Source organism: Adiantum capillus-veneris, chromosome 6 (assembly GCF_014529385.1).
Source record: "Adiantum capillus-veneris isolate H3 chromosome 6, ASM1452938v2, whole genome shotgun sequence".
NCBI lineage: Eukaryota > Viridiplantae > Streptophyta > Polypodiopsida > Polypodiales > Pteridaceae > Adiantum > Adiantum capillus-veneris.
The window spans coordinates 102,058,089-102,079,197 of NC_140936.1; the positions used below are offsets into that span (position 1 = coordinate 102,058,089).

Here is a 21,109-nt window from a genome sequence, read left to right on the forward strand (position 1 = left end):
TCTATCATGTGCGGCCTCTCCAATCAGTCAGTATGCTCCATTCCGACCTTGTCACATACCTCCCTCGTACACACATTCCTGACTGTTGACTAGGCATGTGTGTGTATGTATGTATATATTATTTATTTATTTATTATTTTTCTACGTGTATATATATATATATATATATATACCCCTCTCTCACACACACCCTCTTGCCCTCCCTCCCTCTAGCCCAAGTAGAGGTGGGCGCTTCTACTTGTGCTAGAGGGAGGGAGGGAGAGGGATGTATATATCAGAATGCATGGTTACTAGATATGCCCACGAGGACAATTCCAAGAACTATTTTTACATGATGCATAGTCAAGATACACAATCTCTCAAGATGTAGGGTTTTTTAATATGCGTACATAAAATGCAATGCAAGAAGCTCTTGCTTGTTGTCACCGGTTGTGGAGGGAGGATTTGTCTCTAGTTTTGCTCTTAGACTAGATTTACAAGAGGATATGCCTAGCCAAGGATGGTCAAAGAAGCTTACCTATTTTCCATGGATGCAACTCAAGGCAATCCCTCCAAATGAGATCAATTTTTTGTTCGGGTTTTGTCTATTGTGGTTCCCTTGAAACTAGCTCATCACATTCTTTCCCTGAAAAGGGAGCTCCTAGAGCCATATTGATTGCTTGCATTTGCAGGTTTGGTTGTGCACTCATAACCATTAGATTCACCCACTTTGGGGTGTGCTAGCCTTCAAAAACACCATAGTTCTACAATAATCTTAGAAGAATCCTTTTTGTTGAACGCAATATGAAATTAGCATGAGCTATTAGTTGTTGTTTTTCAAGCTGTCCTTTTCAACGGTTCGTAAACGAATGGGAGCTCAATCTCAATGCCAATTTGGAGTAGCCAACAATTCTCTATTCACATGTGCCCAGAGAGAGAGAGAGAGAGAGAGAGAGAGAGAGAGAGAGAGAGAGAGAGAGAGAGAGAGAGAGAGAGAGAGAGCTACATACACATGCATGTGAAATTGATCAATAACTACGAATCACATAATATGTATCAAACTATAATCAATTCCTATAATGGACCAAATAGGAGGGAGACACCTACACAAAGAAAATAAAGTGTGTGTGTGTGTGTGTGTGTGTGTGTGAGAGAGAGAGAGAGAGGGATAGATTTTATTATCTTCCTCAAACATCAAATATGACCTATGGGACCAAAGCTTGTGTGTGTGTGTGTGTGTGTGTGTGTGTGTGTGTGTGTGTGTGTGTGTGTGTGTGTGTGTGTGTAGCAGTTCTAAATTTATAAATATATGCAAACGAACACTACATGTTCACAGACCAATACATCTAGAATAATACAATGTATTTGTACAATAATTTATTTGCAGTTGAAAATAAACTTTGTACAAGGTAATCAAGATAATAGAATAAATACAGTGCGGGAAACCGCAATCCCACAGTCTGGGAATTTTTGTATCATGGTAAGAGATCCGCCATAAGTTAAGAACACAATGTTTTAATCAAAGAAGGTAGCCCTCACCTGCACCCATAGCCACAAGAAAACAATTCGTTAGCATGTGACTGTACGCAGGTGATGCTGGGCATCCCAGTTGTTATCCATGTCACTTTAAACAAACACACAGTTCTTAACTTGACTCATATTTTTATGAAAAAAAGAATCTTGGATCATTGCCAATCAATAAAAGAAATCCCCATAGAGCAGTTGAAAAACATTTTTTGCCTAACCTTAGTTTTCAGTAGGTTTTACAGGAAGATAATCAAAGCTGAAAAGAACTACAACTTTAATTAGATTAGAGAGAACTACATTCTAGATGCCATCATGGGCCAAATTTCTGTTAAGGATAGCTCCTCCTTTGTAATTCAAAGTATATAAAAACACAAAATCTCGGACCAGTTCCCAATCCTCAAAGTATATACTTCCCCTTTTTTTTAACTGGTAACTTAAATTTCCAAACCAAAGCACCAAACCTACCTCTGTCATTATGCCATGACTGACATATTTTTGTCCCAGCAGGTTATAAACCAGTTATCAAACCATAACATTCTAGCCAACTTCGCCAATCGAGCAAGCCCATACTTCTTTCAAGAAAGAATAGAAGTAAACTTAACCAGCCCACAAAATAACCGCAGTATATTCTGCCTGATAGTAGGCACAGGAAAAAAACACGAGAGAGAATACGAAGTTAGTAAAAAGATGTAAACCAGCATCAAACCAGCCAAAGCCAGCAGAGCTCAGTCGATAAGCTGAATCAGCGATTAGTAAACAAACCATTATTAAACCTTCCACATTGAGATGTACTAAGCAAAAAACAAATGAGAAAAGACATCAAATTGCCCCATAATAGGGTAAGTGATGTCATTTATCGCCTTCAGAGAATCAGCCTAATAGGCAACGCGACAGAAATCATCTTTGAGTTCAATTAGAGTCTCTTTAGAATAATCAAAACATTAGTTACCTGTACAAAGGACCGAGTCAGTCTGAGGTCCACCAAAGTACCCAAAGAAAATTTATATATATACGAGAGAGAATACGTATCGAGTAAAAATAAGTCAAGTTTATCATCTTTGCATACACCAAGGCCATACCAGCCACTGCAAGAAGCAATCCGTCGATAAGTTGAATCAGTGAAAACACTCCATTCCCAAAACTTCCCATCTGATGATGTAATATGGTAAAAACAAGCGAGATACAAGGCTATTAGCCATCATAATAGGGTATGTGATGCCATTTACTGTCCTCAGATTACCCATCAATTAGGAAATACATTAGAAAAAGGTATCCGTTCAGTCAAAGTCTCTTTAGACTATTAAAAAATTAGGTATTTGTTCTAAGGAACGAAACAGTCGGTAGTCAGCCAGTGTAACAAGAGTAATCGGACTTGCTAGTGATATGATTTACCAAGGAATCCAACAATTACTGCTCACAGTTTTTTAGCTAAATATAAAATTATTTTTGAATTACCGGATCGCTTTAAATCCCAGCAGAATCACCTTCAAAGGTATCTTATACCTATAGATTAGCATTACCACCAGACAGATCAACTCAACCTTACTAGCCATAATGCATTCCAATACCCAATATAGCCATTCAGAGAGATCTACTAGAGATCTGGCTTTACTTAGCCCCTAGGGCCAGATTTATCACTTCCAAAACAACCTGACAATATAACCTGGATAATGTTACCATAATCCGTTAATTTTTCGGAGACCTAAACCTTTAGTCAAAGAGAATCTCATCTTCACATAGTTCTGAAGCAAACACATATTACCACTCGGATTCCACCAAATAACCAGAAAGATCATTTCCCGGAATAGGATTTTAAGTAAAACAGCCTAATTACTGGTCATATCAGTCACAGCAAGAGTAATCCAGCCGATAAGCTGATTTAGCGAAAACATTCTTTTCACAACTTCCTCCTTGTGATGTAATATAGTACAACAGTCGAGAAACAAAGCAAATAGCCATCATAATATGGTATGTGATGCAATTTACAGCCTTTAGATCACCAACTATTTTGGCAATATAACAGAAAGAAGTTTTCAGTTCAGTCAAGGTTTCTTTAGTCAATTTTTTATTTATTTTTTAATTAGGAATCTGTACTAAGGACCGGCTCAGTCTGTGGTCGGCCAGTGTGTCCAGGGTAGTCGACCTGCTAGTTTTACGACTTACCAAGGAAACCATCAACTACTGCACTCAGTATTGAGTTATATATATGTTTATTTGTGAATTACCAGTTCGATTCAAATCCCTGTAGAATCACCTTTACCAGTACCTTCTTCCTAACAATTAGCATCATCAACAAGACAGACTAACCCCATCTTATTTAGCCATGATGCCTTTCAGTACACAATACAACAATAAGATAGACCACCTAGAAACTTGGCTTTTCTAAGCAAGTAGGGCCAGACTTCTTACATCCAGAACCACCGGATAATATAACCTGGAACAAGTTACCATATTCTTTTTTATTTAATGGAAACAGCAACCTTTCGCCAAAGAGAATCAAATCTTCCAATAGTCCTGAAACAAACAAATCATACCTCTCCATTTCTCCAAATAAACCAGACCGATCACTATCCGGAACAGTTTTTTAATAAAAAAAGTCTAAATACTGGTTTAACACAGCATTTCAAGCCAAATTCAACAAATCATCCCTTAATGCATTGACAGTCTTGAGAGTTAGAAGGATATTTTGTTAACCTAAAGATTAGGAGACGAAGACTCAACGACAATTTCCTTCCCATTCTTTTTCGGCATGTTGAGCAATTTCTTAGTAAATAGCCTTTTCACTCACACATCATAGAATACACACACAGGTGATGACCCAGCTCGGTGCAAGTGAGTTTGAATACTCACCTTAAGATGTCTTTATATTGGTTGAAGCTTATCATACGCGGGTACACCACAGACTCGGACAGGATCACCATATCCGAGGTCACGCATAGAGTCAGAATCTTAGGGATTTCCCCCGGCTAAGGATGCGGTTGCTCAGACCTGGTCGCATAGCATCGCTGCAACATGCACCTGCAGGCCAAGTCCTTGCATACAGGCAGTTGCGTGCAAAAATATGCCCGATTACTAAATGAAATGAAGAAAGAACACCCTTACACAAGAATGTGTATACATCAGGGCAAGTTTAAGTAAAAGGCCAGGTCAAGTCACATTTTCCAAAATTATTCCTATCTCCCGATAAAAAAACCTCTCACACGGTCAACCACCTGATCCGTAATCTATTATTTGTTTAAAGTACCTAGCATCGGTAGATTGTATACAACCCATTAGTCATACAACTGAACACTTCACTGAGCATATGTCATATAGCTACGACAAAGGTAAGGTATCCAAGCCCTGATCTTAACAGTGTAAGTTATCCTACTCAGAGCTGGCAATATTATATATTATTTCCAATTTATACTCACAGTAATAAGGTGGGTCTATAAAAGATAGAAGGAATTTTTTCATACCCATGTCCAAAGTGTATGGAGTAACATTACCAGAGTTAACATTTCAGTTTAATTTCTCTTCCGGAGTAACTATCTCATTATGGCTGACAGTCACGACCTGGTTTTCGCAATAGCAACCGCGCATCTTCATCAGTCAGGGGAATCTACCCGGAGAGCAACTTTGCTCCGTTATGAACTTCATCTATTCCCCACATTAGGAACTTCTGTATCTCAAACTAAATGGTGGACCTATCAAGCCCGGGTGACTCGTGTGACCCTTTAGGGTCGCGAACATTTTAGGAACAATATCAGATTGGCGATGGTAACTGAGGTTCTGAGCCTAGGGCCCCAGTATTATTACATAGAACATTCACTGAAGCCAGGTTTTTCTGAGGTTATACCTGCTAGCACAGTTCCTACCACCTCATAAGATTTTCCTGTATCGTAGTTTTGGTCATCCACTAGGAGGATATTTTAACAGTACTCCACGCACTCGGGAGTATGGGTCAGTCTTGGCGACTCGTATCTTACCTTTAGCTACACGTCCGAACACCTGTTTGTACTGTGATAGTTGTTTGTGTGATCATGTAATGGATGGCTTACTCGAGATGTAAATGAAGGAATCCCAATATACTAAACCACCAAGCTTTTTTTGGAAATGAGTCAAGTGAGAGATCTCATGTAATTTTGTGTGTGTGTGTGTGTGTGTGTGTGTGTGTGTGTGCGTGCGCGCCCACCCATACCCAGGCACCGTTCTAAGAGGCAGTAGACCCCAAAGAATACGGGCCTACTACCTCAAGAAATGGTTTGCAGTAGTTAAATTTATTCTGAATTAAGGAGATCTATCAAATTCTGTAAGTTAAACTTAATGTAAGCCCAGTCGTGTTTTTTTAGGGAATGGCGGATACATGCATTAAGGTTCTTTTTAGAAAACCCATTATTAATGAACTTGGTTATCAGAGTATTGATTTCTTCATATGCAATATAACTGTCAGTCGAGGCATACATTATAAGGAAAAGCATTCCTAGACATGTGTGTAGCGAATTTATGAAGGGTCTATTACTTTTCCTTTTGGTAAATTCTGAGGACACAAGATTGAGTTTTTCCCTTTTCCAGTAAAAGCGAGTACAAAAATTTCCCAAAAAGGGGGGAACAACATAAATTCAATATTCAAGAAATGAGTCCTAGTAATTACCCATTTATCTTGCCATAGAACTCTATCGGAGAATGTTGGTTCAATATTAAGGCAAGGTGGATAGAAATCTTTAAGAGTAGCCTCAAACATGGGATTGTTAAGGCTACACAGGTCATCCATGAATCTAAACGAATGTTCAAATTGTGTGAGCAACAAAGTACTATCAGGGTTATTTATAATTTTTAAAAACCACTGGTATTCGAAGTAACATAGATAGAGATTACACATAACTGGAGAGCATGAAAGACCCATTGGGATCCCTAAAATTATTTTGTAGCAGGCAGTACCTACTTGGATACAACAATTATTAAGTAGCCAAAAGATATGTTTACATAAATCATCCTCTTTAAAGACTAAAGGAGTACACTTCTTAGAAGTTTTTACCCACCCTTTATTCCTTATAAGAGAGATGCACGTATACCCTAGTTTTTTTCTGTGAGCAAAGGCAATCCTTATGAGATAAGATAAGGTATCAAACAGCCCATAAGTTCCATTAAGTGGGATAGTTTCATAACATTGAGTTATGTCTGTAGTAAAGACAGAGAAAACGTTTACAGGGAGGTTGATAGACACCTCAGCTACGTTTTTTATGACCCAAAATGGGCAATAGTTTATATTTCTGAATCTTTTCAAATCACTATGCTTGATGGCACAAATAGCTTCAATTTCTAGTAGAACAAAGTTTAAGCAGTAGGTGATGTCGTTCGTATCACACGAGAACAGGCAATTGGATGCGTCAGAAATCCATCTAAATTTATGCTTATGACTCTTATAAGTTGGGAATAGAATAGGAATTTTTAGAAGGTTAGGACAATAACCAAGTCCCGATAATTCATTATTTAACAGTGAAGCAGTATTCAGCGGAGAGGTCTCAAGTTTAAGAAAATCCTTACTATTAAGTCTCGTAAGGGCGGCCTCATAAGCTAATTTTTTACATATAAAGGACGCAGTATTTGAGGCTTTATCTAGCCCAACGATAAGCCATTTCTTCTTAGAGTCAGAAATAGCGGTGTTAATTTTAGGCGTAAGCCGGGTGGTATCAGTACTTGCCATACTTGCGGCATAAGACTGATCTTCTTCCAGAAAATTTCTTTGAGTGTTGCGGTTAGTTGAATGTGAACATTCTCCTCCAGTTGGAGTTTTAAGGCCAAGTCGGCCAAGCATTCAAGTAAAGCCAATAAGGCCATCTGAGGATTTAATGGAAAGGGAGGTATATGATTCAATCCCTTACTCAAGAGGCTCCTTACTTGTGGATCAGAAATGATTTCTAAGTTAGAAGTACAAACATGTAATCCAAAGTTAGTGAAACTTTTACAGAATTTTTGAAATAGATGACAGGAGCAGATAGGAATCACATTATTATGGAGAAATTCAGTTGAGTAAAAAATATTCTTGATAGGAGGTGAGTACTTCCATCCAAACAACACATCATTAAGTAATAGATTAGATCCAAAAATATGTCCAAAACATTCTGAGAAAATAGCTTGGGGAGTAAAGAAGTCCAAAATCTTGCTAGTAAACAAGCAATGTGAGACTATCTTTTTACACGATTTTTCCTTTGGAGGTAGGTGAAGTCTTCCACATGCGTTCCTTCGTTCCTGCACATCACATATCCAAAAGGTTTCTGATTGGTAGATTTCTACCTCTTCCTCTAACATAACTTCTACCTCTCCCTCTCCCAAAAACAGATTCACTCAAGGAGGGAGTTAAGAAAGAGGTGTAAGAGGCCCCAGGGGAGACAAGAGTGTTAGGTCGTTTAGAAACTTGAGAATCATCGTCCTCAATATTAGGCTTGATTTGCCCAACAATACTTTTGATTCCTTTAAAGCCGCCATATGTAGTTAGTAAAGTACCACACCCAGCAGAACCAAGCTCTTCAAGAGTGTCGCACATAATTGATCTGTACTGGATAAAGGCGATTTGAGCTAAGACAAGATCCTTAGCTTGTCCACCGAGCCATGAGGAAAAAAGGGAAAGGTGAAATTCTTCAGCTTTGTCAAGAAAGATACTTGGCAGATTGTTGAGGGCGTACCAAATAGCATGATCAAACCAAATGATGCTTGACTCACAGGCAGCTTTGGGGTCTAAAAATATGCACGCACATTTAAGGTAAGGTCTGAACACATTCCACCTGTCTCAGTGTAGTACTCAGCATTATTTTTACTAAAGGTCATAACACCTTTGGTTCTTGCATATAAACCTGTATTCGAACTACATTTTTTATCATCAAGGAAACTCATATTGAAGGGAGCTTTAATCAAATCCCCTTTATCCAAGAGTTGAATCCCTTTAAGAACTTTAAGTTTGCATTCTTCAATAGTTGCAGGGGCCAGGTTGGCAAGGAACACCCAAGTCTCCATAGAAATAGGTGCCAGAAATCCTTTATTTGGGAACATCCATAGCTTGTGCTCAACTCCCAAGGATTCTACTTCAATCTGCCGTGATGGTAAAAAAGGAAAGGCCCTAGAGACTTTCGGTACCATATCCAAAAGCGAAGCTTCACTAAGTGAACAAAGGTCCTTTTGGAATTCTTTTACAGCTTCTAAAGCAGCTGCATCTCTGCAAAAGAGGCTATCAGGTGGCGGGACAATAGGTGTCGAGGGAGCAGTAACAAAGATGGGACTAAGCCCGCAGAATTTTCTAAGAAGATTGGATAATTCAGAGCCTTTGGAGGAGAAAGATGCTAAGTCTTGAGTATGGGCTTTGGAAAGACTGGCCAAGTTAGAAGTAAATTCCATTAGAAGGTTGATACCATGAGATTTATTCTTAACGAGAAGGGCTAGCACTTTAACCCAGAGGTCAAAAGAAATACGCTGGACTAGAGACATACTAGACTCCTTTGAAGCATCAAAAATCAAGGAAGAGGCATCCTTGTCTTGTATACATTTCAATACAAGAAGCGAAGCAAGGGAAAGGGGTTCCATAGGAAGAGCGAGCCCTTGGGAAAGGGAAACAATCTACAACCATAACAATAGTTAGAATTCCGTATTTCTGGAAGAGATACGAAGATCAGAGGATCAAATACAAAGAGTTACATCTTTTTGAATTTTACAGCCCTATGTAGATAAGGCCTAATCCTAAGAGAGACATTAGGGAAGGTCTTTTCTATTTCTTTAGCAAGTTGTAATTTCTCCGAAATCATAGCTCTCTTTTCTGGGTCATAGCAGACTTTAATTCTTGCAGTGAGTTTTCCCAAAACCTGGTAAACAGACGTAATAGCTAGTGAAATGAAAGTAATAAAAGTAACGTGAGAACAAAATTTTTTATCATAAAGTAGACTGGTCGTGCTAGCAGCCTTTTCACCAATCAGGTCAAAAAGAATACTAAGATTGTGTGATAGCACCCCAGCCTACTAGAGTATAATAAATTATACTGTAATAGGCGTTTTTATTTCTAGAGTTATGGTCTGAGAGAGACAAACAATAAAGTAAATCTCTCTTTTACGTTTATTGTGTGTGTAGCAGTTCTAAATCTATAAATATACGCAAACGAACACTACCTGTTCACAGACCAATACATCTAGAATAATACAATGTATTTGTACAATAATTTATTTGCAGTTGAGAATAAACTTTGTACAAGGTAATGAAGATAATAGAATACAGTGCGGGAAACCGCAATCCCACGTTCTGGGAATTTTTGCATCATGGTAAGAGATCCGCCATAAGTTAAGAACAGAATGTTTTAATCAAAGAAGGTAGCCCTCACCTGCACCCATAGCCACAAGAAAACAGTTCGTTAGCACGTGACTATACGCAGGTGATGCTGGGCATCCCAGTTGTTATCCATGTCACTTTAAACAAACACACAGTTCTTAACTTGACTCATATTTTTATGAAAAACAGAATCTTGGATCATTGCCAATCAATAAAAGAAATCCCCATAGAGCAGTTGAAACACATTTTTTGCCTAACCTTAGTTTTCAGTAGGTTTTACAAGAAGATAATCAAAGCTGAAAAGAACTACAACTTTAGTTAGATAAGAGAGAACTACATTCTAGATGCCATCATGGGCCAAATTTCTGTTAAGGATAGCTCCTCCTTTGTAATTCGAAGTATATAAAAACACAAAATCTCGGACCAGTTCCCAATCCTCAAAGTATATATTTCCCCTTTTTTTTTAACTGGTAACTTAAATTTCCAAACCAAAGCACCAAACCTGCCTCTGTCACTATGCCATGAATGACATATTTTTGCCCAGCAGGTTATAAACCAGTTATCAAACCATAACATTCTAGCCAACTTCGCCAATCGAGCAAGCCCATACTTCTTTCAAGAAAGAATAGAAGTAAACTTAACCAGCCCAAAAAATAACCGCAGTATATTCTGCCTGATAGTAGGCACAGGAAAAAAACACGAGAGAGAATACGAAGTTAGTAAAAAGATGTAAAGTTTATCTTATTATCATTACCAGCTTCAAACTAGCCAAAACCAGCAGAGCTCAGTCGATAAGCTGAATCAGCGATTAGTAAACAAACCATTATTAAACCTTCCACATTGAGATGTAATAAGGAAAAAACAAATGAGAAAAGACATCAAATTGCCCCATAATAGGGTAAGTGATGTCATTTATCGCCTTCAGAGCATCAGCCTAATAGGCAACACGACAGAAATCAGCTTTCAGTTCAGTCAAAGTCTCTTTAGAATAATCAAAACATTAGTTACCTGTACAAAGGACCGAGTCAGTCTGAGGTCCACCAAAGTACCCAAAGAAAATTTATATATATACGAGAGAGAATACGTATCGAGTAAAAATAAGTCAAGTTTATCATCTTTGCATACACCAAGTCCATACCAGCCACTGCAAGAAGCAATCCGTCGATAAGCTGAATCAATGAAAACACTCCATTCCCAAAACTTCCCATCTGATGATGTAATATGGTAAAAACAAGCGAGATACAAGGCTATTAGCCACCATAATAAGGTATGTGATGCCATTTACTGCCCTCAGATTACCCATCAATTAGGAAATACATCAGAAAAAGGTATCCGTTCAGTCAAAGTCTCTTTAGACTATTAAAAAATTAGGTATTTGTTCTAAGGACCGAAACAGTCAGTGGTCAGCCAGTGTAACAAGAGTAATCGGACTTGCTAGTGATATGATTTACCAAGGAATCCAACAATTACTGCTCACAGTTTTTTAGCTAAATATAAAATTATTTGTGAATTACCGGATCGCTTTAAATCCCAACAGAATCACCTTCAAAGGTATCTTATACCTAAAGATTAGCATTACCACCAGACAGATCAACTCAACCTTACTAGCCATAATGCATTCCAATACCCAATATAGCCATTCAGAGAGATCTACTAGAGATCTGGCTTTACTTAGCCGCTAGGGCCAGATTTATCACTTCCAAAACAACCTGACAATATAACCTGGATAATGTTACCATAATCCGTTAATTTTTCGGAGACCTAAACCTTTAGTCAAAGAGAATCTCATCTTCACATAGTTCTGAAGCAAACACATATTACCACTCGGATTCCACCAAATAACCAGAAAGATCATTTCCCGAAATAGGATTTTAAGTAAAATAGCCTAATTACTGGTCATATCAGTCACAGCAAGAGTAATCCAGCCGATAAGCTGATTTAGCGAAAACATTCTTTTCACAACTTCCTCCTTGTGATGTAATATAGTACAACAGTCGAGAAACAAAGCAAATAGCCATCATAATATGGTATGTGATGCAATTTACAGCCTTTAGATCACCAACTATTTTGGCAATATAACAGAAAGAAGTTTTCAGTTCAGTCAAGGTTTCTTTAGTCAATTTTTTATTTATTTTTTAATTAGGAATCTGTACTAAGGACCGGCTCAGTCTGTGGTCGGCCAGTGTGTCCAGGGTAGTCGACCTGCTAGTTTTACGACTTACCCAGGAAACCATCAACTACTGCACTCAGTATTGAGTTATATATGTTTATTTGTGAATTACCAGTTCGATTCAATCCTGTAGAAGCACCTTTACCAGTACCTTCTTCCTAACAATTAGCATCATCAACAAGACAGACAAACCCCATCTTATTTAGCCATGATGCCTTTCAGTACACAATACAACAATAAGATAGACCACCTAGAAACTTGGCTTTTCTAAGCAAGTAGGGCCAGACTTATTACATCCAGAACCACCGGATAATATAACCTGGAACAAGTTACCATATTCTTTTTATTTAATGGAAACAGCAACCTTTCGCCAAAGAGAATCAAATCTTCCAATAGTCCTGAAACAAACAAATCATACCTCTCCATTTCTCCAAATAAACCAGACCGATCACTATCCGAAACAGTTTTTTAATAAAAAAAGTCTAAATATACTGTTTAACATAGCATTTCAAGCCAAATTCAACAAATCATCCCTTAATGCATTGACAGTCTTGAGAGTTAGAAGGATATTTTGTTAACCTAAAGATTAGGAGACGAAGACTCTAACGACAATTTCCTTCCATTCTTTTTCGGCATGTTGAGCAATTTCTTAGTAAATAGCCTTTTCACTCACACAGCATAGAATACACACACAGTGATGACCCACTCGGTGCAAGTGAGTTTGAATACTCACCTTAAGAATGTCTTTATATTGGTTGAAGCTTATCATACGCGGGTACACCACAGACTCGGACAGGATCACCATATCCGAGGTCACGCATAGAGTCAGAATCTTAGGGATTTCCCCCGGCTAAGGATGCGGTTGCTCAGACCTGGTCGCACAGCATCGCTGCAACATGCACCTACAGGCCAAGTCCTTGCATACAGACAGTTGCGTGCAAAAATATGCCCGATTACTAAATGAAATGAAGAAAGAACACCCTTACACAAGAATGTGTATACATCAGGGCAAGTTTAAGTAAAAGGCCAGGTCAAGTCACATTTTCCAAAATTATTCCTATCTCCCGATAAAAAAACCTCACACGGTCAACCACCCGATCCGTAATCTATTATTTGTTTAAAGTACCTAGCATCGGTAGATTGTATACAACCCATTAGTCATACAACTGAACACTTCACTAAGCATATGTCATATAGCTACGACAAAGGTAAGGTATCCAAGCCCTGATCTTAACAGTGTAAGTTATCCTACTCAGAGCTGGCAATATTATATATTATTTCCAATTTATACTCACAGTAATAAGGTGGGTCTATAAAAGATAGAAGGAATTTTTTCATACCCATGTCCAAAGTGTATGGAGTAACATTACCAGAGTTAACATTTCAGTTTAATTTCTCTTCCGGAGTAACTATCTCATTATGGCTGACAGTCACGACCTGGTTTTCGCAATAGCAACCGCGCATCTTCATCAGTCAGGGGAATCTACCCGGAGAGCAACTTTGCTCCGTTATGAACTTCATCTATTCCCCACATTAGGAACTTCTGTATCTCAAACTAAATGGTGGACCTATCAAGCCCGGGTGACTCGTGTGACCCTTTAGGGTCGCGAACATTTTAGGAACAATATCAGATTGGCGATGGTAACTGAGGTTCTGAGCTTAAGGCCCCAGTATTATTACATAGAACATTCACTGAAGCCAGGTTTTTCTGAGGTTATACCTGCTAGCACAGTTCCTACCACCTCATAAGATTTTCCTGTATCGTAGTTTTGGTCATCCACTAGGAGGATATTTTAACAGTACTCCACGCACTCGGGAGTATGGGTCAGCCTTGGCGACTCGTATCTTACCTTTAGCTACACGTCCGAACACCTGTTTGTACTGTGATAGTTGTTTGTGTGATCATGTAATGGATGGCTTACTCGAGATGTAAATGAAGGAATCCCAATATACTAAACCACCAAGCTTTTTTTGGAAATGAGTCAAGTGAGAGATCTCATGTAATTTTGTGTGTGTGTGTGTGTGTGTGTGTGTGTGTGAAGAGAGAGAGAGAGAGAGAGAGAGAGAGAGAGTGCATAATTGTAACATCATAGGATCAATCACAAGAGACTATACCAATCTTCAACTCAAAACTTGATTCTCAAAGAGGGTAATGGGATAGGTTATTTACCACTTGAGAGAGAGAGAGAGAGAGAGAGAGAGAGAGAGTATAATTGTAGCATCGTAGGATCAATCACAAGAGACTATGCCAATCGTCAACTCAAAACTTGATTCTCAAAGAGGGAAATAGGATAGGCTATGTAGAGAGAGAGAGAGAGAGAGAGAGAGAGAGAGAGAGAGTTTCCATTACTAATAAGAACCTCTATGGCACAAGAGCATAAAAAGTTTATCATAGAAAGAAGAGTGAAATCATTAAATGTTTATTGAAAATAATTTAATGCTATCCTTCTGATCTAGTGAAATGTCATATCCTTGTTTAGTGCGTCCATGTTTTGTTGTCCACTCAGGCTCACCATTAAACTTTCTTTATACGTCTCATCCTCTCATGTTTTCCACCTTGAATAGAGTAAATTTCACCATCTATTTGGTCTATCTATGGGTGACATTCCATGTCCGAGTGCCAGAGGAAAAGTACGTAGACCGTTGTTCATTTCATCTAAATGAGAAGCCATTTGAGGGAAATTAGGTAAATGTTTGGACAGCTTGTGACAATGTACAGTTGCTCCATTTATTTTAGAAAACTTTGGTCCTCCAACCTCGATCTTCCGCATCAATCAATCATCATGAAAATCTACAAGCAATAGGCATCCATAACCAAAAAGAAAGCACAAATAAGAGGCATTATGCTTTGATAAGTCATCCATTTGGATGCATCAAGTAATAATTCTAAGAAAAGCTCATGTTGCAAGTGGGGACAAGTTGAGCTATTGCAATACAAAAATTCCAGGACAAGGTTAAATGATAATTTTTATTAGTTATGCATCTCTTGGTGATGAAGTACCTAGTCTTGTCTACTCCTTCATCCATTGTTTTCCTTATATTCAATTCAGTTTTCCATGTTTGTAATGCCTCTGCAATGATATGAAGGATCTGAGATGGCCTGTTTCACAAACTTCAGTGATAAAAGATTATTCCAGTTCCTTCTTCTCCTCCTCTCTCTGTCTCTCTCTCTCTCTCTCAAGTCTTGAGTTCAACTCTCCTCGTCGGATAGATCTTTAAGGTCTCTTGGGATAGTTTCCTACGACGATTAATGCTCTTCTTGATAGATCTTTAAGGTCTCTTGGGATAGTTTCCTACGAGGATTAATACTCTTCTTCTCTCTCTCTCTCTCGCTCTCTCTCTCTCTCTCTCTCTCTCTCTCTCTCTCTCTCTCATACACACATAAGGAGGCAGCATATAACTAGAGAGAGATGCGAAGCATAAATATGTTTAATAGTGGAATCTTTGTAAGTCTTGAGTAAAAAATTATGACCTGGTTGAATCTCTGACATGTGCCGAGCACCTTGCCTATCACATCACAAGCACTTTGTTCATACACACTTGTTCACATGCACATTAAATATGGGAAGAGAGTTAGATGTAGGCTATATATACATGATACACCTTGTTAGGCGCCGACCCGTCGTTTTAGGTCACAAACAAAAGGATTTGCACCAAGTCTGTCATTTCAGGTCACAAAAAGGGTTTGGTCAGTTCTTCATGCATCTACTAAGATGTAATCGACAACCTACCTTAGCTTCTGGAGGAGCATACTTGTTTCCTCTTTTGAAAGTCGTTAGCAAGATATCTGATGATTTCATCTAGTTGTGCAGCTCTTCGTAGCTCGAAGTTCCAAGGCAAAGAGACAGGAAACCGACCACTTGGATTGAAGTCTCGCAACTCGTTCAATGCATCTTCTACTGTCTTGTACACCTCTGCACCAAAGTTTTGCCTCAATTTGGCCAGCTTCTTATCATTGGCATCGACGACTTCCTGCAAAACTCCTTAAAAGTGTTAGAAAGCCATGACCATAAGTTTATACATCATCAGGCTTTGATTGTTTCCAATGTGGTTGTTAAAGGTCATAATCCAGGCAATAATGATGTAACTCAGCTATTCAGAAGCTTGGCTAGAGGACTTAAAAACAGAAAATCAAATAGTGATTCCTTGCTACTCTTTTTAAGAAATCGACTTCCAAACTGAAGTCCTTGACTTTCAGTTTACCTCAAACTTTTCGCCTTGGATTGTCACGCGCTTGAAGGGACACCAGGATGCATCTCTCAAGTGCTTATCCCATTCAGAAATCAGAGTTTTGCAAGCTAACTCCCAACCATCTTTTTCACCTTTAAATCTGACAGCACATGCTTTCAGCCAAGGAACCTCATTCAGGGCTCCCATATCTTTAACTCCAATCGACTTCTTGTCACCTTTGATTTTGAGAACCTGAAACAATTGTTTTGAAAGGTTTTTTACTGATTAAAGACAAAACCTAGCCCACTAGTATCTTAAAAGAAAACATGAGTTCATTAATTTCCCACCGGCATGCCAGTTGCTTTGTAGCTTGGACATAAACATGAAACTTGTACGTGGAAACGATAAAGACTTGTGGTGTATGACTTGGCACAACATAAACATGATATGGGAACTCAAATCTATCCAAACAACGTGGTCTTGAGTGCTTGAGTTGGAACATCGAGAGCACGAAGAAGTTATAATGTCCCCTATGAGCCCATCCACATTTTGAAGTTATGGTAAATCTAACAATGAAGAGAAAGAAAAGGCAAAGAAAAAGCTTCAAAATGGGAGAAGCAACTAGTCATTTCAAGGACTGAGTCTAGTTAGATGAAGGCCTTGAGCTGTCCAATCTTTGTCCAGCCTCAAGGATTATACATTCCTAAGGTCAGAAAAGTCTGAACTTACAAATTACCAGGGCTAAAACACTAACAAAAATGCAAAAGCAAGAGACTCGAGAAAACAAACAGAAAAAGAACCTAAGGACCATACATGTCGAGTGGCTGGTTAGCCTCTACATGTAGCTGCACACATGTCGCACATGCAACATGGGAAAGGAAAACAACGATGGTAACCCTTAGGGCCAAAATACATTACAATTGATCTAGTCCTGCTATGTCCTTGTTGCAACAAAACTTGGAAGCAAAGAGAGGTTCACTACGTGCTGAGAGTTTATGCTACTACTGACAACATGGCCAGTATTTTGCACCACTTCCCTAGGGTGCAGGTACCAAAGCTAAGGAATGGTTGTATTGTATTAAAAGGATTCAAGCAGCATTACTGACATCCTTATCGGTTTCTTCTGTACTCCCCATACCAGCCACCTACGACATTAAAAACCTTTCTTCTTCTGTATCCGCCATAGAATCAACCCAATTAGAGCAGCTTGTTGGAAGTCCACATACATTGCATACAGCTATGTTTTTTCTTGAAGGAGAAAGGGATTTGATGGAAAAACAAAGCACACAAACATGAGCATGTCATGCACCAGCTGAAATTACTTTTAGACACAAAGCAACATGTTGTATAGAGGAATCCATTGCATAAACGTGAAAAAGTAGGTCAAGAAAATACCTCTATGGCTGCTTTCATCGCATTTTGAACTTTGTCATTAGCTTCTCTCTCTTTATAAGTGAGTGTTTGAACCTCGCATTCAAGCTGGTCCTTCTCTTCTACCACATCTATCAGCTGCATTAGGAGGATGGTACAAACGATCAGTGTAGTCAACAGAGCCCTTTTCTGTCCACAAGGACAGCTACATGCAACTACAAGAGATTCACATGTGCGTGTGTGACATGCACAAATTTTCATACAGAATACAAGAAACCTGTTTTTGCATCTATTTACATGCAGATACCAGAAACCTGTTTTTGCATACACGTAGAAGTGAGAAGTGCCTGGTCGTTAATATGCTTAATGTAGCTTAAGAAATTGAAAAACACGTTGATCACCTGCTGAAGTAGGGTTTCATCTGAAGTGATATTTGAGCTCTTTTCTTCTAAAAGCTGATATTTTCTCTTGAAATCATTTAGCTCTTGTTTCAGCTTTTCTCTTTCCTTTGAAAAGTCACCTTTACTTTCTTGTAAGGCTTTATTAGAATTTTTGCCAATCATCTCCAACTCTATGTACAATGCCAATAGCAAAAGAAATCAAGGAATCGCGCATGATGCTCACACAAAAACTCAAAACTGTATTTACAAAGCATCGGACAGGAGAGACATGTATGGAAAACTGTAGAAGCTGGCAGCAGACCCAATTAGCACAATTTTGATGAGACATTGTACTCTTTCAAACAACTTCATTACATTATAATTCTCATGAATATCATGGATACAAAAGTATAGTAATCAATCTTACAAGGTCCAATGTCAAATTTACAACTTTTCAAACTAACTGCAAAACAATAGTGCCACTTGATCCTATAGACTCTTGCAAAAAATCATTTTGCTCCTACAGGAAGTCTTTGTTTCATAAATGACATCCCCAAGTTGTACAAAGGAATGCTCTCTACCAATCAAAATGGGACCACACAATTCATTACTCTCAACCCATCCATACTGAACAAATAAACAAAACTTCTTAAAAGCCTGGGAAAGGTCCACTATATCCTAAAACAAAACAAATGACTAACTATTTCACCTATCGGTATGCAAAGAATTTCTTAAACGGAAGGGGAAGAGCCAACATTATGCTTACTTTTTAAGCATACCATTTTATTGCTTCAGAGATAAAATACTTTGAAAATGCCTAGGAATGCATACCTTGCTTATGCTTAAGTTCTTTAAGACAGAATTGTGATTGAGCTGACTGCTTTTCGTTCATTGCCTGACATACTAACGTCTGAAGATTACTAACTTCTTTCTTCAGCTCTATCAGCTTCAAATTCCTGTCTTGGAGCTTTGTCCGAATGTCCTGAAAAAGCCAATCATACTGCTCACTCCAAGTATCAGAGAACTGCGGGATGTACCTCAATGTTCCTTTTCTTCGAAGAAACTCCCCCACAGCATTGTTGAGATTGTAGTCGTTTTCATCTGCCATCCATCCAAACAACCCTTCGACGTGGTCCTTTCCCAGCCATTCCATGTTTTGAAAGTCTGACTTTCCTCTTGCAGCTTGCGCAAATCCTTTAGCAAAATCTTCTGCATCAAAGCAGCCAAGGAGGTCATGTCCAAAATCGAGCACTGCAATGTGTTGAGTCCAGATAGCATGGACACTTCTAGGATTGTAACAAGAGAAGTGGCTCTTGAGATCAAAATTCCACAAGTTGTTGACTAAATTTGCATGTCCATTATTGTCCTTGCTACTGTTTCTACCATTTTTGGCCAACTGTTCATAATCAATGTTCGTGATGATGCCCATCCATGGCCAAACCACTCTTACCTCACTAGGCAGATTGAACTTGTGCAGATCTTTTCCTGTTTTACAGAAGGAAAGTCCCTTTAAAATTTAAACCAAGAAACAAGAAAATTTAAATTGACAAGTGTACATTGTGTTAATCTGATTCTGAAGGTGAGTAGTTTTTGGGATCTATACGTCTTGGTTTGCACTGGAAATTTGCATAATATTGATGCTTGTTGTTATAAATAACCATTCATTCTTGAAGAAACCTTAATTGGGATTATAATTACTATGTAATGGTGCCAACTTGGGGATTTCTACCTTCCACAAATTGGCACCATCCTTGATATACTTCAATTACCTCCACAGCTTGATTATAGCTTGTCACAAAGGAGGAGAGAAAAACAAAATCAGAACACTAACACAGATAATTCTAAACATCTTATCGGAAAACAAAACCAAATTCATTCTAGTGTGTCTCAATGTACCGCAATGACAATAAGATGGAGTATATAGCATGCTTTGTGAAGTGAATCTTTGTAAGTCAAAAATCAAACCTCAAAATGATATAAGGCAAAGTAGAAGGAAAAAAACAAGAAATACAAAACAAACCCCTTATTTCACTTAATGTTTAGGCATATGTGCATTGGCAGCTGCAGCAAGTGGTTTAATGTGTGTGTGTGTTGGTAGTTGAATGTGTGCGCTCAAACATTTGCCGACACTACAACAAACTGCGCACGCTGCTGGCCTGATATTAAATGTGGACTCCTAAACACACATGAACAAAATCAAACAAAGGAAACAACAAACACAGCTTGAAAAGCACAATCCCTAGAGACTGTTTAAGACTGACCAGCGAAAACGTTGCCTATCAAACAAGCGGTTATTAGAGATTCATGACGCATTTGCAAACTTACCTTTAGCTGATTGGTCTGAAGTAGACTTGAACACTTCTTGAGATAATGGCATGTCCTTTAGTAATCGATTGTCCTTGCTGGGAGAGGGGTATTGAAGAGGAGGGTTTCTTTGCAGTGGGCCCGTGTTTAGCATCTTTACAACAGTGTCATTCAAAAGAGCATTGTGGGCACGGACAACCTCAGGATTTGAGTTGAACCTGCTGATAGCCATAATATGCTGAAAAAGCCCTATCTCGTCAAACATGCGCTTGCTATCAGGGGGGCAGGCTGGGCATTTCTGAGGAAACCTCCTCATGTGCGCCCCTCTGTTTCTATGCATTGATAATCTATGTTCTGATGAACAGAATATCATGAGCGAACGCTCTCTCTCTCATACACAGGCGCAAGCACGCAAAAACCAATGCACAAGAGGAGACTACCTTCAGAGTCCAGAGCGCAGCACCTTGCACGCCAGTTGCCACGGAGAAGGGCTCCTGCTTCATGCACGAGTGAATAGAGGAGAGAATGAAGACCTGACGGCTCGTACAGTACGCTACTTTCACCACCTTTGAAAGTTCATTAATAACATAGATCATTTTGTACACATCCACCACAAGCCACGACAATAAGTAGCACATAACATTAAAGAGGGGGGGGGGGGGGGGGGGGGGCGGAGGGGTTGATGGGATCGACAGCCGGAAGTGGACGCGGGAAGCCCGAGGCAGATTAAACCCGACGCGCGGCAAATCAACGCGAAAAAGTGGGCGGGCGGTGATTCGATTTGAACCCAGAGTCTCGTCGCGCAGATTGAGATGCATGGGGTAACCATCCCACCCGGGCGCACATGCTATTACCATGGCTCGTTTTTTTGGGTTTTATTATTAAAACATAGGCTCTGTCCAGGTTTAGTCTATTGCCG

The 21,109-nt window shown here is 39.0% G+C and overlaps 1 protein-coding gene across 4 annotated transcripts; it reads right to left on the reverse strand.

Annotated features, from left to right (window-relative positions):
• Window positions 1-15,389: 15,389 nt before the first annotated feature.
• On the reverse strand, window positions 15,390-20,762 carry LOC147455991 (factor of DNA methylation 2-like). 4 transcript variants are annotated; one of them, XM_086515371.1, is made up of 8 exons: window positions 20,631-20,762; window positions 20,212-20,544; window positions 18,718-19,371; window positions 17,908-18,077; window positions 17,531-17,644; window positions 16,169-16,387; window positions 15,719-15,937; window positions 15,390-15,624 (listed from the first exon to the last, which is right to left on the reverse strand). In XM_086515371.1, exons 2-8 carry the CDS (start codon window positions 20,528-20,530, stop codon window positions 15,598-15,600), a joined length of 1,722 nt encoding a protein of 573 aa, XP_086371497.1. In that variant the 5' UTR covers window positions 20,531-20,544; window positions 20,631-20,762; the 3' UTR covers window positions 15,390-15,597. The 4 variants fall into 4 exon arrangements, with proteins under 4 accessions (XP_086371497.1, XP_086371494.1, XP_086371495.1 ...); XM_086515368.1 differs by having other exon boundaries at window positions 18,718-19,095; window positions 20,212-20,752; XM_086515369.1 differs by having other exon boundaries at window positions 20,212-20,751.
• Window positions 20,763-21,109: the final 347 nt, after the last annotated feature.

Bases quoted from the DNA above. Each gene is read 5' to 3' on its own strand.
- LOC147455991 (XM_086515369.1), bottom strand. From the start codon at position 20,563: ATGATATTCTGTTCATCAGAACATAGATTATCAATGCATAGAAACAGA. The intron at 19,372-20,211 runs GTAAGTTTGCAA...TCTGTAAAACAG, and splicing joins TTCAGACCAATCAGCTAAAG to GAAAAGATCTGCACAAGTTC. The intron at 15,625-15,718 runs GTATGCTCCTCC...CTGAAATGACAG, and splicing joins ACTTTCAAAAGAGGAAACAA to ACTTGGTGCAAATCCTTTTG.